The sequence below is a fragment of the Saccostrea echinata genome, unplaced genomic scaffold (assembly GCF_033153115.1).
Source record: "Saccostrea echinata isolate AGI-Se365-2 ecotype Australia unplaced genomic scaffold, CSIRO_AGI_Sech_v1 ptg000060l, whole genome shotgun sequence".
In the NCBI taxonomy this organism is placed as follows: Eukaryota; Metazoa; Mollusca; class Bivalvia; order Ostreida; family Ostreidae; genus Saccostrea; species Saccostrea echinata.
This window is the reverse complement of record NW_026889809.1, coordinates 1,974,692-1,987,933: the sequence shown is the minus strand read 5'-3', so window position 1 is coordinate 1,987,933 and position 13,242 is coordinate 1,974,692. Positions and strand designations below refer to the sequence as shown.

Sequence of the window (13,242 nt, the reverse complement as noted above, 5' to 3'; positions counted from 1 at the left end):
GGATGTTTACACAATTATTTCACCTGGGTATAAAGATAATGTACGCGGAAAGAGGCGGATCAAGCAATTAGACCATGACTAGCGCGTCCATTGAACCCATTTACCGAAATTCTGTTGAAGCGACATATATCCCGTGGTGGCTTTGATAATTGATTAAGATCCGCCAGTGGCACATTATTAGACAGGCCAGATGCTACTTTTCTTGACAGGAGAATACAAGGTGCAGAAAAGTTAATTTCATATTTGGATCAAATTTTATGAATATTTTGAGCATACATTAAGGGTGCCTATGGTCCAAAAACCTTGCAATTTTGTAGAATAATAATTATTTGTCATCATAATACTAAAAGCGAATCGTTCGTCAATATTTTCATATCGGCTGTACAAGGCATTTAAACGCAGAATATAAAAAAAATGAATGAAGCTGATATTCGTTTACTGCAGTGTTACGGTTTAAATGAATATATAATACTCTATCTATCTATCTATCTATCTATCTAGAGAGAGAGAGAGAGAGAGAAAGAGTACAAGTCCACACACGCAATCGTATAACAAAAAAAAATTACCGAAATAATCTCTATACCGATTTCATTTTCAATCTTCAATATTTTCAAAATTCATTTTCAATCATCAGTTTTTTTTCTTTCATTTTTAATCTTCAGGAGAAAATGAAACCAGTGTAGTTTATCTGTTTATATATATATATATATATATATATATATATATATATATATATATATATATATATATATATATATATATATATATATATATATATGTTGGATATGATAATATTTATCCAATGAGTTCTGTGTTTTTATCCCCGAGCCTAAATGAGAATGTTCGAGTGAAAATCACGGCCAGGAACACGTTAAGTTCCGTACCGTTGTCAGAGACCTTTAAAGTTAAGCAAAATTGGTTCGTTGTCATGACCTCACAGGTGAGGTTAAGATGATATCCGTCCGGTGTCATAACTTCAGAGAACTAATAATTAGTTTAATTTCATTTTCCAAGTGAGTTAATTGATTACAATCCCTCAAATTGCAATTGGGAACAGACCTCACAATATATTTGTTGGTGCATCAATAACGTCAGATATTACATGTAACAGGTTATATTACAGTAGTTTGCATTGGCGATACACCACCCTGCTTAAAACATATTTTGATTTGTGTAAATTTTCTTTGAAATGAACATATTTTTCTTTTATACAATAAACAATACCCAACACTAAGTACAGGTAATATTATGAGGTATTGTTAGCCCCTGAAATAAAATCAAAGCAAAGTCAAACTGAAAATTTTTGCTATAATTCAAATTATGTCCGTTGTCATGACAAGTTACGAAAATTCAGTCCGTTGTCAGAATTGTACAGTATACAACATTGGTAAACTACTGTTTAATACATTCTATTTATCAATTATACCTGAAAACAGAGGGAAAAGATGTTGGAAAGGAAAACCGGTCATACATGTATCATTTCGCCGAACGAATATGTAATTTGTCCGAACAAATTTCTAATTTGTCAGACCAAATATCTAATTTGTCCGAATGAATACATGTATCTAGTTCGTCCGAACAAATAAATATTCTTTTATCTGGCCCTCTAACGGCGCCGTAGGTTTCGAACAAGTGTTATTAATATAAAATTTTAAAGCATGTTTCATCGATAACATGGCACTGATTCGTCTATAATTGTTTCTATGAGAAAACCTTAAAAATTTAAATTAAATTCAAAGGACCAATCTCATTATAAAACAAAAATAATTGAATATATCAATGGGTGGACGATTTAATGACAAAAGAATTTAAGATTTACTGAGCTTCAAAGTTAGACTTTTAAGGGTGAACACCTTAGCAGCACGAAGCTTAAGCGCATGCAGTGGTTAGAGCATTTCACTCTAATGTGGAGGAGCAAGAAAATTGATCCTTACGTCACTAGTTCGAATTTCAACGCGGACGTCGAGACCGGTATAAGTCCCGTATCATAGTAGTCAGATGTTGGTACGAAATAAATCTTTTTCTGTTCTATGTCCACAAGTGCCGAATACAGATCTAAAGCATCCCTCAATAGGCAGTCAGTAGTGTTCAAGGGACCTGAAGCAAGCAAGCAGCCAACCAACAGACTTTGGCATCGTGTATAGCTGACAATATTTCACTTTATAACTCGATCATAAAATTATCTTTACTTTTTAAGAAAAGTAAAATAAAACGCATACTATTCAGTATGTCTATTATGATTTTTTTTTTTTTTTTTGGTACTGCTGATATGCACACCAAAATACATGCACGTACCTAGTAGAATTAGAATTGAAACTAGTTATAATTGTAACGGGGACCGTTACAGATGTTCCCCAAACGCTCCCCAACACCCTTTTGGTGTCTTATTTCCTGTAAGCTTCATTAAATAAGACAATGAAGTATATTGATCGTTTTTTGCATTTCACGCGTGCGCACGTGCATGCATGTGCAGGATGACCATGTCATCTCATCTATACTATTAATGCATCTTTATATTCTCAGTATCAAAACATTTCATCAAAAAATAAATAAGTTCCGGCTATATCAAGTATATTGGTCATCTTAGCATTGCACGCATGCGCACCTGCATGCATGTTCATAATGACCATGCCATTTTGTCTACACTTATAATATGTCTGTTTATTCTTAGTATCAAAGCTTTTCATAAAAAAAATATAAAAGTTATGGCTATATTAAGTATATTGGTCATTTAACACATTGCACGCGCGCGCACGTGCATGCAATGCATGTGCATGATGACCATGTCATCTTGTCTACACTTTTAATATATATAAATATTTTGAGTATCAAAGCATTTCATCAAAAAGTATAAAAGTTACGAGTATATCAAGTATATTTGTCATTTTACGCCTTGCGCGTGCGCACACGTGCATGCATGTGCATGTTGACCATGTCATCTTGTTTACACTTTTAATATATTCTTATATTCTGAGTATCAAAGCATTTCATCAAAAAATATAAAAGTTATAGCTATATCAAGTATATTGATCATTTTACGCATTGCACGCGCACGCACGTGAATGCACGTGCGCGCAAAATGACCTCGATTCCGCATATCTACATAACATTCCTATTAACCCTAAAAAGGTTTCACTTCAATCGGATGAGTAGTTGACGAGATCACTCGCGGACAAAAAAGTACCCAGGAAGAAGAAGAAGAAGAAAAATAATAATAATAATAAGAAACAGAGTAAAAACAATATGTTCCCCAACTTCGTTTGGGGAACATAATTACTTTATTGCATCTTTTAAAATTTAAAATTGTTGAACTTTGAGCTGCTTTCAGACAACAAACAAAATTTGAAATTATTACTACAATCATCATGATATTTGCTTAAATCTGTTATCTCTTCATGCATATACGAGGGGTTATCCTAAAGTTCGTGGACTAGCGCCATAAAATTAAAAGCGCTTGAGGTACATCAATGAATATCTAAACATTTAATAAGCATAATTTTTTTCTATAAAATAAACTATAAATCATAAGTTATATTATTTAATGAATTGTTAATGTTTTCGTTAGCAATTTTATGTCGAGGCGGCGCAACCTCCAACATGACGTATTCTCTACCTGAGTGTAACTGAGAAAAACTCTTTTGATATGAGCATTTGTCACCCAAAAGTCCCATAAATTCACTCCTGTGATATGACACAATTGATTCGTAAAAGTTGCAGTTTTTACCTCATTCTGTAAGTTCTGTAAAATTTTATCGTAATCTTTATATGGAAGAATCTCCAACAAAAATGACGTCAAAAGGGGGAGGGCGTCATTTTCCAACATTCTATAAAGTTTCAGCCCCGGAAAAACGGGCGTAGACCTAGAAAATGTTTAAACGGGCTACAGAGAAATTAGAGAAGAAACGCACAGTTAATGTCGATTTGTAGACAGGTTGCCCAAAGTCAGTCACGTCGAAAAGTGACGTTAATTATGTGTGGTAGACATTGAACTTTGACAAGCAAATTATGCTGTATTAATCAAGCGAGGATCTTTTCTTATGTAAAGTTTTATTTACAATATTAATGCATTGAAATTAGCTGTTCATGACATTGTAATATCATATAAATAAGACGGGTTTAGGTTTTTACTTAACTACAGGGAATCTCATCAAGATAAGTGTATTGAGACAGAGGGAGCGAACATTGAGAAATAATGACGTTGTCCGACGTCATTGAAGTCAATGGCGAAGTGCCGGGTGATCATATAATGTCTTTTTCATTTAATTAATGATAATTTGGCAAATCACCAACGTATCAAGCTGAAATTTTTAACATTTCCTAAACTTTTGTTGTTTTATGTACCTTATAAATTTTGTAATCAACGACCACATAATATTAATTTTATCACATCTTTTTGATAACTCCTCGTATAGCATCGCTTTTGAAAGGTGGGAGGGGCTAGGACAGTAATTGGTAATTCACCAGAAATTTCTTTGACAAACTACTTAGAGAGAAGAAAATCCTATTTAGGGGTGGCTTAATTTTTAACTTCTTGGACGAGAGAATTGATTCTACTGAAACAAAAAGGTTGGGGCAACCGACCTTTCAAAGAATACTTTCATACTAATTAAATAAGTTTGGGACCAACCCCTCTCTCGATATTATGTGCCTTTAGAATAAATAAATCTGATCATTTTCGCACCATTTCATAGACAGACTTGCATGTTAAGAGAAGTGACACCGGACCATATCAACTTAACATGTACTGACAACGGAAATTTTCATATAGTATGCGTTCTACAAAAGGCTATAATATGTCTAATGAAATGAAAATAGGGCTACTTTTCAAACTACGAATTTAAAGTGCTTTTTAAATAAATTGACGAAAAAATATATTTTTTCACCGCACATCCATGCTTTTACACCATGATATATATTCGCCAATCAAAACTACTCGGAATATATATAGGATAACAAAGACATGACTTTTTGTCCTGAAAACTGAATGCTGCATGTATCTGTTTCCCAATTCCTGGAATTGAACAAAAACATGAATTTTTATGCATTCAGTAAAAATTCTTGTATATTTTGAATGACACCGGACGAACATTATCTTAACCACACCTGTGAGGTCATGACAACGAATCAATTTTAGTGCTTAACATTAAAGGTCTCTGACAACGGTACTATAAAGGAACTTAACGTGTTCATGGCCATGAAAATGTGAAGTTTGAAATCCAACAATACCAAATTGAGAGCAGTGCAAGCATGGGCCCCCAAAGCAAAAAAGAAAACCACTTTCTGAAAAAAAAACTTTCATGCATACGAATGAAAAATTAAATAATTAATGAACTAATGTACTGAACAACCAAATTTAATTGTGACAATCAAATACAATTGTTAAGACAAAAATTTATATATAATTGACAATTATTTAGAAATGGATTCACAGAAAATTATCGTTAATGATCGAATAATGTACAATGATAATGACACAGTATGGCAGATAAAAGTTTATTATTAAATCCGTATTCTTCACATTTTCAAAACAGTAGTTCCTTGTCGCCTGCCGCTGTAGGGAGCCATACTAGCAGATCGTGGTCCGATATTCCGCGCGGATGTTTTACCACTTTTTCGGAGAGAGTTCCGGTAAGACTCCGCCTGCTGCACCATATTGTTTGCCTGAAGAAATATAGTTCAGATGCTTAACTGGGTATATTTCATTATCTTAGGAACTTAGGGACTTACGATCTATATAAGAAATAAAAGTGTATATTAACTTAAAAATTATTGATATCACAAACCCAAGTAAAAAACGCAGCTGCTCCTTTACTGACGTCACGGATTTGTAAGTATTCAAATCGACTTAAAATTTTCTTCGCTGCAGCAACAATGGTTGGATTTGTATCCTTGGGATCAAAGGCGCCGACTCGCCTTAGGATGCCGTTTTTACCAGTTTTGAACAACAAAGCATGACACTTTTTCCAGTTCTGAAATAATAATTCCGTTAAATGCTACAAAAGGAAAATCAGCTTATTAATTTTTGTTGAAAAGTTTCAAAAGAAGTCGTTACCTTGACGACTGTGGCATCTTCTCCTAGTAACAAGAAGGTGGCTCCTAGTGTCTGATGTACGCCGTTGGGAGGTTTGGCATACTTCTTCATTTCTGTCACGGCGTTCTGGTTCATCTCTATCACAGTGGACTCAATCTTCTTCATCCTGACGTACCTCTCCAGTAATCTGCCGGCCAGGAGGATCTGTACGGTCAGGGCCATGTTATAGTTGTGTCTGTGGGCTCGAGTGATGGCCTCACGGAGGGTGTCAGGGTCCTTGGATAAAGTGGCGGTTATCAAATCTGTTTATAACAAGGAAGAAAGATAACTGAAACCAAACAAAACTGCATTTTCTTAATTCACATAAAGTATCTAAAACTTGACCTTAAAATTGGGTATTTGTGAGACGTTATAACAACACCACACCTTTTCCGGTGTTTTTGGTCTTTTTTTTTGTCTCCAGCAAAGACTCAAGAGGGGACGCAGATTGTCACTTATTTATATAATACTTATTCCAATGAGAATTTCAACTGCTTTATACTTCATCAAAGATTTTATACTTATTCAAATATTTGCAATAATAATTGCATATCAAAATGAAAATGTTGTCATTTGATATGTCTTGTTGATAAATTTATTCAAAAAATTCTTGAAACTTACTGCCTTTATATATAAAAATTCAGTTTTATGTCAAAGAGAGTATAAGGATTCGCATGCTCGCGCATGCTCGTAGAAAGCAGAGAGAGAGGGATAGAGTGAAGAAGGGGATGGAGGAACAAAGACAACTACAGTTGAGCTTCGGTATATCGAACACTAATAGGTCGATAATATTGAGAAATGAGTCGGTAGTCCTTAGTACTACAACAAGAGGCCAAAGCGGCCACAACGCTCACCTGAGTCAATACTGTTCTTCATCAGCAGATTGTTTCTATAATATATACCTATGTAAATCCATTATCCCTATAATGACCCCCCTATCCCCTCACCGGTGTCCTGATTTTTATAGATGTACTATGTAGCATCACCTACCCCTCAGGGTATTGATTTGATCAAATTTGAATCTACACTACCTCAAGATACTTCCATATCAATGTGAATAAACATAACATTGATGTTCTTGAGAAAAGATTTTAGAAAAAAAAATCCTATACACCCATATGTTAGTGCATTGTAGCCCCACCCTACCCCCGGGGGTCAAGATTTGAACAAACTTGAATCTACACTACCTGAGGATGTTTTCATATCATTATGGCTAAACATGGCTTTGCTGTTCTTGAGAACATCTTGAGAAGATTTTTGAGGATTTTTCTCTATATATGTAAAACTTTGATCCCCCATTGTGACCCCCTCCCCCGGGGTTATGATTTGAACAAACTTGAATCTACACTACCTAAGGATGCTTCTATATTAATATGACTAAACATGGCTTTGCTATTCTTGAGAAGAGTTTTTCCTATATATATCCCTTTGTAAAACTTTGATCCCCCATTGTAGCCCCAACCTACCCCCAGGGGTCAAGATTTGAACAAACTTGAATCTACACTACCTGAGGATGCTTCCATATCAATATGACTAATCATGGTTTTGCTGTTCTTGAGAAGATTTTTGAAGATATTTCTCCTATATATTCCTACGTAAAACTTTTATCCCCGATTGTAGCCCCACCCTACCCGTGGGGGTCATGATTTGAACAACTTTGAATGAACACTATGTAAAAAAAAGTTTCATACTGTATAAGTTTCAACTTTTTTGGCTCAGTAGTTCTTGAGAAGAAAATTTTTAAAAGATACCACCATGTTTTCACTAATTCTTAATTATCTCCCTTTGAAAGGGGATGTGACCCTTCATTTGAACAAATTCGAATTCTCTCCACCCTAGGATACTTTGTGGTAAGTTTGGTTGAAATTGGCTCAGTGGTTCTGGAGAAGAAGTCAAAAATGTGAAAAGATTACAGACGGCCGGACAGACGGATGACGGACAAAATGTGATCAGAAAAGCTCACTTGAGCTTTCAACTCAGGTGAGCTAAATGATAGCAAAAAGCATACGCCTGGAATGAAGTTAGAGAAACATAATCATCTTACTGTCTTTTGCTTTGAGTTGGTTGATAATTCGTCTGGCCTCTCGTCTCAGTTCATCATCCTTGGGAGGTTTAGTTGCTTTGTATTCCTGGAATATCTGTGTTAGCTCCTTTAGCTTCCGGTCTCTTATTGCTCTGTGCAACTTCCTGACAATCGTTCGTCGTCGTGCTGTGAAAGATTTTTAAATTAAAAAGATGATGCTTTTGACAATTTTTAATAAGCTTTCATATTAAAGGATTTTCTAGAGGAATATTTTGATTATTTATAAGTTTAAAACCTACCAGCTCGGTATTTGTCTTGATCCTCGTTCATGTTATTTTCCTCAATGTCAAATAATCCTTGTGAGTCATTCGTCAGACGCTCATCGTCGTCATAATCGTCCTCGTCATCATCCTCTACCTTATCCTCGGAGATGACATGTGCAGCCACCATCCCAAAAGCAGAGACGCTGACACTGTCCATTCTCGTAGTTGTCCTCTGATTGTTATTATCCTGGAGTGTTAGTATGCTCTCTGTGTCCGTGTCTACAATACTTTTACCGTCGGAGTAACTGATGACGTCATCACTAAGTTTATCCTGTGAATCATGAGTTTTTATTGGACAGTCTTCACTTTGGTTCTCCTTCTGTGTGATGATTACACCCGACACAGCTCCAGCTACTACCACCTCTCCGTGATTGTCGTTAGATGAACTCTCATTAGCTGGTTTAGTCTCCTGCTTTTCATCTGCTGGAGAGTCATCCGCGGGAGATTCATCTATCGGAGTTTCATCTGCATCATTGTTTTCACAATTATCTTTCTGTTTTGCATCTTTTTTAACATCCTTGCTTTCTTTTTTGTTTGAATCAGCCACGACACCAACGACAACAACATTATTTATCTCTCTCGGCGTTGATTCACTCTTCATTGCTTCATCGTTGTCGTGTTGCTCCGGTGCGTCAGTTTTTATCTTCTGGTCCTCTTCGTCTTTTATTGACTCTGCATCCTGATCTTCGTTCTCTTCACATTCACTTTGATTATCATTGTTGTCATCTTCATAGTTTTCATCACCTTCTGTTTCAGTATAGAACGTAGTATTATCATCTGTTTCTTCGTTTACTTCTTCACTCTCTTCCTCGCTATTCTCTTCTATTTCTTCTTCTACTTCTTCCTCCATTTCTTCCTGGGGTTTTAGAGACTCAATCAGAGCCTCGATGTCGTCTGTATAGGAGTCGATGGATGGCCTGCGACAGATGGTAAACCTTGCCACTGTGTCTAGCACATTAGATTTGTCCTGGGCCCATACGTCCATCACGTACTCGCCGTCTTCTCTCAGTGTGATATCAAACGACTCCTTATTGACCACCACAGACGGTCTTGTTCCGTTCTCTCCGTCTCGGCCATCTCTTCTACTTATTCTTGTGAACACTTTCTCCGCTGCGTCTGCGTTTGGTATTGGGATAGTGATTGTTTCCTCTGATGTACGGATAGTTGCTGTAATGATGTCATCAACGTCCTCTGCATCTTCGGCAAACTTTACACGCTTTACATCAGTAACAATAGAAGTGATCATATAACTTTGTACCTCGTAAACATTGCTGCTGTCTTCCTCCATAGTCGCTAACACGTTCATAGAATAATCCCCGGGCACTGGTAGGGTTAAATCAAACACCCAGTGGTTGTCAACATGTGTTGTTTCAATCTTGCTTCTTGCCTGCGCGTCCCTATCACTGCAGGACAAATCACACATCAACAAAATTCTATCTGTGTGTGTTTCAAATTCCACCCTCGCTCTGCCACCCCAAGCTTTTATCATCCCATTTTGATAGCTCAGAACATCAATGCCAAACTTTTCTGCGTAAGGTTTTGTTCCCAAATTTCCTCCAGCAATATTTGGAAAAGGTTCATTTATCTTTTTCCCTCCGCCCTCAAAGCAGATTAGTAAGTGAATGATATCTTTTGGAATGTAGTTTTCAATTTTGTTGCCTCCATCGTCCGCAAATATTTTCAGTCCATATTCTCCTTCCCTGGGTAAACGGATTTTCACAATATATTTTTCTTTGTCCCGTTGTGCAAGGATATATTTACTTAACAATGCCTCATTGATCAGGACATTTTTTAATGAATTTGAAAGGAAAGGAATGTCTTGCACCTCAAATACCAATTCTATTTCTCCTGTTTTTGTCAAAATTCGTCCACCATAGTCCTCTCGATTCCTCAGACGTATCCCGGCATCCTGTGCGTGTGGTGATACACCCCATCCTAAATCCGGACAATCCGGAAAAGGCAAGATGTTGTCTTTTTTCTCATCACACTGAATTAAATATGTGCACAGAAGCTTATATGCCTTTGACTTTTTCACATCAACTGCAAAAATATCTAGTTGAAACATTCCTGTGAGAGGAAGTCTTATCGTGAATTTGACCTGACCATCTGTATGCTCAAAGAAGACGAACCTCTCAAGAAGTAAATCTACGGGTTTTTCAGTACCGTCCGTATCCACCTGCGTCCTAGACTGAGTGAGTGAATAGGCAAACTTGTAAAACCTTCCTTTTGTCTTCGGTAATTTGAACACTATTTCAATAGGATCTCCATCTGTGTGAAGAATACAGTTAGTACAACCGTTACTGATCTCCATTTCAAGGAGGTGAAATTGTTCTCTTATATAAACTCTTTCTTGAAATTTCTCCTCTGTAATTGGAGTTTCGACAAGTTGCCAATCACGGTCGTCTGCAAGGTGTGTCCATAACAACTGGTTTGGATCAACCAAGAAATAGAACTCATTGAAGGGTACCGGACCCTCTCCATTTTCAGAAACTCGTTTCAAATTGCGTTTTTTGGTGACTTCAATTCTATCAATGGAGTTCCTATCGTCCACGCAGACAGACGCCCAAAAACAGTCCACAATTCTCCATTCCCCGTCCACATACACAGCATTCCACTGAGACGCCATGTTTTCTCGATTCACTTCACCACCCAACTCATAGATGGCGCTTTTTGTCATTCCATTGATGATGACGCATGGGATGTCGGCTAATCTGTAAAGATATGTAATGGTGGATTTCTATAAGCTAAAATTATTTTGCTGTACACCCAATGCAATTTTTTGTATTACTGATTTCTTTGAATACTCGTAAGCTATGCTCACATGAACATTGCATGAAGATTAGGCCGAAGCTTAAACAAGCCGTTATAAGAGTATCAAAATCTTAAGCTAAAACAATCATTCGAAAAATTTCCTTCTTATTTACAACAAAAAATAAACAAAGAAACTATTAAAAAGAAAAGAAGAAAGGCACTGACCTTTATAGAAACACACTTTTTTGTAGCATATGACAATTCAAAATAAATTGTAACTATTTTTGTTTAGGGTTTATTGGACATGTTTTCACCACATAAATAATTCGGTATAATCATTTATTTTTATAAGAAATAAAATAATGGTGAAGATAATAACGCATCTAAATATAGCGCGTCTATAAACAAATGAAACCAACTTACGAACACATTGTGTAGAAGAGATGGGCGTGGTCACCGATCTCGCACTGAATCTTGAGGAAATGTTCTAGTGGTGATCCGTCTGGCGGAAGGACATCTGTATCAATGTTCATAATGTCGTATGACACGATCCACCGGAAGATGGCACGCACTTTCAATAGATCATTTACTATATCGCCATCAGGGGAAACAATCATGTATTCCACTACGTCCCAGAAGTCTTCCAGTAGAAGATCAGGAGGTACCTAGGTTAAATAGTCAAATTATATACGTGAACATTATCCCAGTTATTCTTTTTAAGTTCTAAAAATAGTTTTAGAAATATCAATTAGTATTTTTTTTTAATAATATTTTCAATTTGAATAACTGACAAATATATATAAAACTTAATCCCCAATTGTGGTTCTGGGATCCATTTTTATCAATATTTGATAGGATGGTGCATGTAAGTGATCCTACTTTTCATGAGACAAGGCTTTTAAAAACAAAACAGACAGCAATATAACAACGATCAGAAATAGAAAGGATGATATTTAGCTGATGTTGACCGAGTACAGGGTCCACAATTGATATGTTGAACCTGAAGACAGAAAAAGTGCCCGAAGCTGAGTGTTGAGGGGAACATTTTTGTCTGATGGTCCAACAAAAGTTTCCCGAGTTTTGGACAATAACTATTTTGATATATACCCTTCCTTGTTGAAGTGATGATGACAAACTAGAACTTTCATAAGGTAATGAGGTAAGCAGTGCAATGTTTTGATGCTGAACCAATACCAGGGTCATATCTGGTCCAATTTCAAAATGGTTAGATAGTCCCCCCTCAGCATCTAATGTTTTGGATTTCTATCTATATTTGTGTAGTAAAATTTTTATATTAATGAGAACATAAGAAATAATTATGAATAGCAACATTTTTCCACAGCCAAGAGATTAAATGATTATTTTAACGTGTTCTTACCTGCAGCGCAACGTCATCCATCACCTTAAAGTTGACACTTTTTAGAAGCTCTTTTTTAGAGATGAGGGGTGGTTTAGGGCTAGGTTTGCCCTTCTTACCGACGGTCCCCCTATGAAACGGCTTCGGCTTATCAGCATTCTAAAATATGTAAAGGTGAAACATACAGATATTTATATAATTATATATTCCCCTCCCTTATCCGCTTTCTCCAATTTCAAATTTCCCTCCCCCTTTTCAAACATGTTTCTTCGTTTTTTTAACCTATCTTTTCCCATTCTCTTTTCTTCTCAACTCCCCACAACAGATTTCTTTTTCCAGCCTCACCTTTATTTTTCCCTGTAAGACCTTGTCCCCTTACATCACGCTCAGTCCGTCTTACCTTATCTTGGCCCCTCGGGGTGTCGATAGGTGGCGCTTTAGAAGTTCCACTCCCCATCTTCAGACACAATACTCCATCATTTTTCTACAGGATGTCATCATTGTTTACGGACTGTGTGTGCTCGTCTGATCCAACTTGTAATTTTCACCTCCTGACCCATATTTTATAAGGATTTGTAGGTCGCAGATTAAGGCGATTATCTATAGTCTTTGGTAAAAGGGAATAAAATTGTTCGACTTGAATTAGTTAACTAATCCGTGCTTTAAACAAGTAATAACCTAATTGGTCAACGCCGCTAGTTTTATAATTACGCACTAG

The 13,242-nt window shown here is 36.3% G+C and overlaps 1 protein-coding gene across 1 annotated transcript; it reads right to left on the bottom strand.

Annotated features, from left to right (window-relative positions):
* Window positions 1-5,514: 5,514 nt before the first annotated feature.
* Window positions 5,515-11,816, bottom strand: LOC133174911 (uncharacterized). Its single transcript, XM_061310004.1, has 6 exons — window positions 11,591-11,816; window positions 8,393-11,127; window positions 8,115-8,279; window positions 6,053-6,333; window positions 5,784-5,969; window positions 5,515-5,661 (listed from the first exon to the last, which is right to left on the bottom strand). Exons 1-6 carry the CDS (start codon window positions 11,782-11,784, stop codon window positions 5,515-5,517), a joined length of 3,708 nt encoding a protein of 1,235 aa, XP_061165988.1. The 5' UTR covers window positions 11,785-11,816.
* Window positions 11,817-13,242: the final 1,426 nt, after the last annotated feature.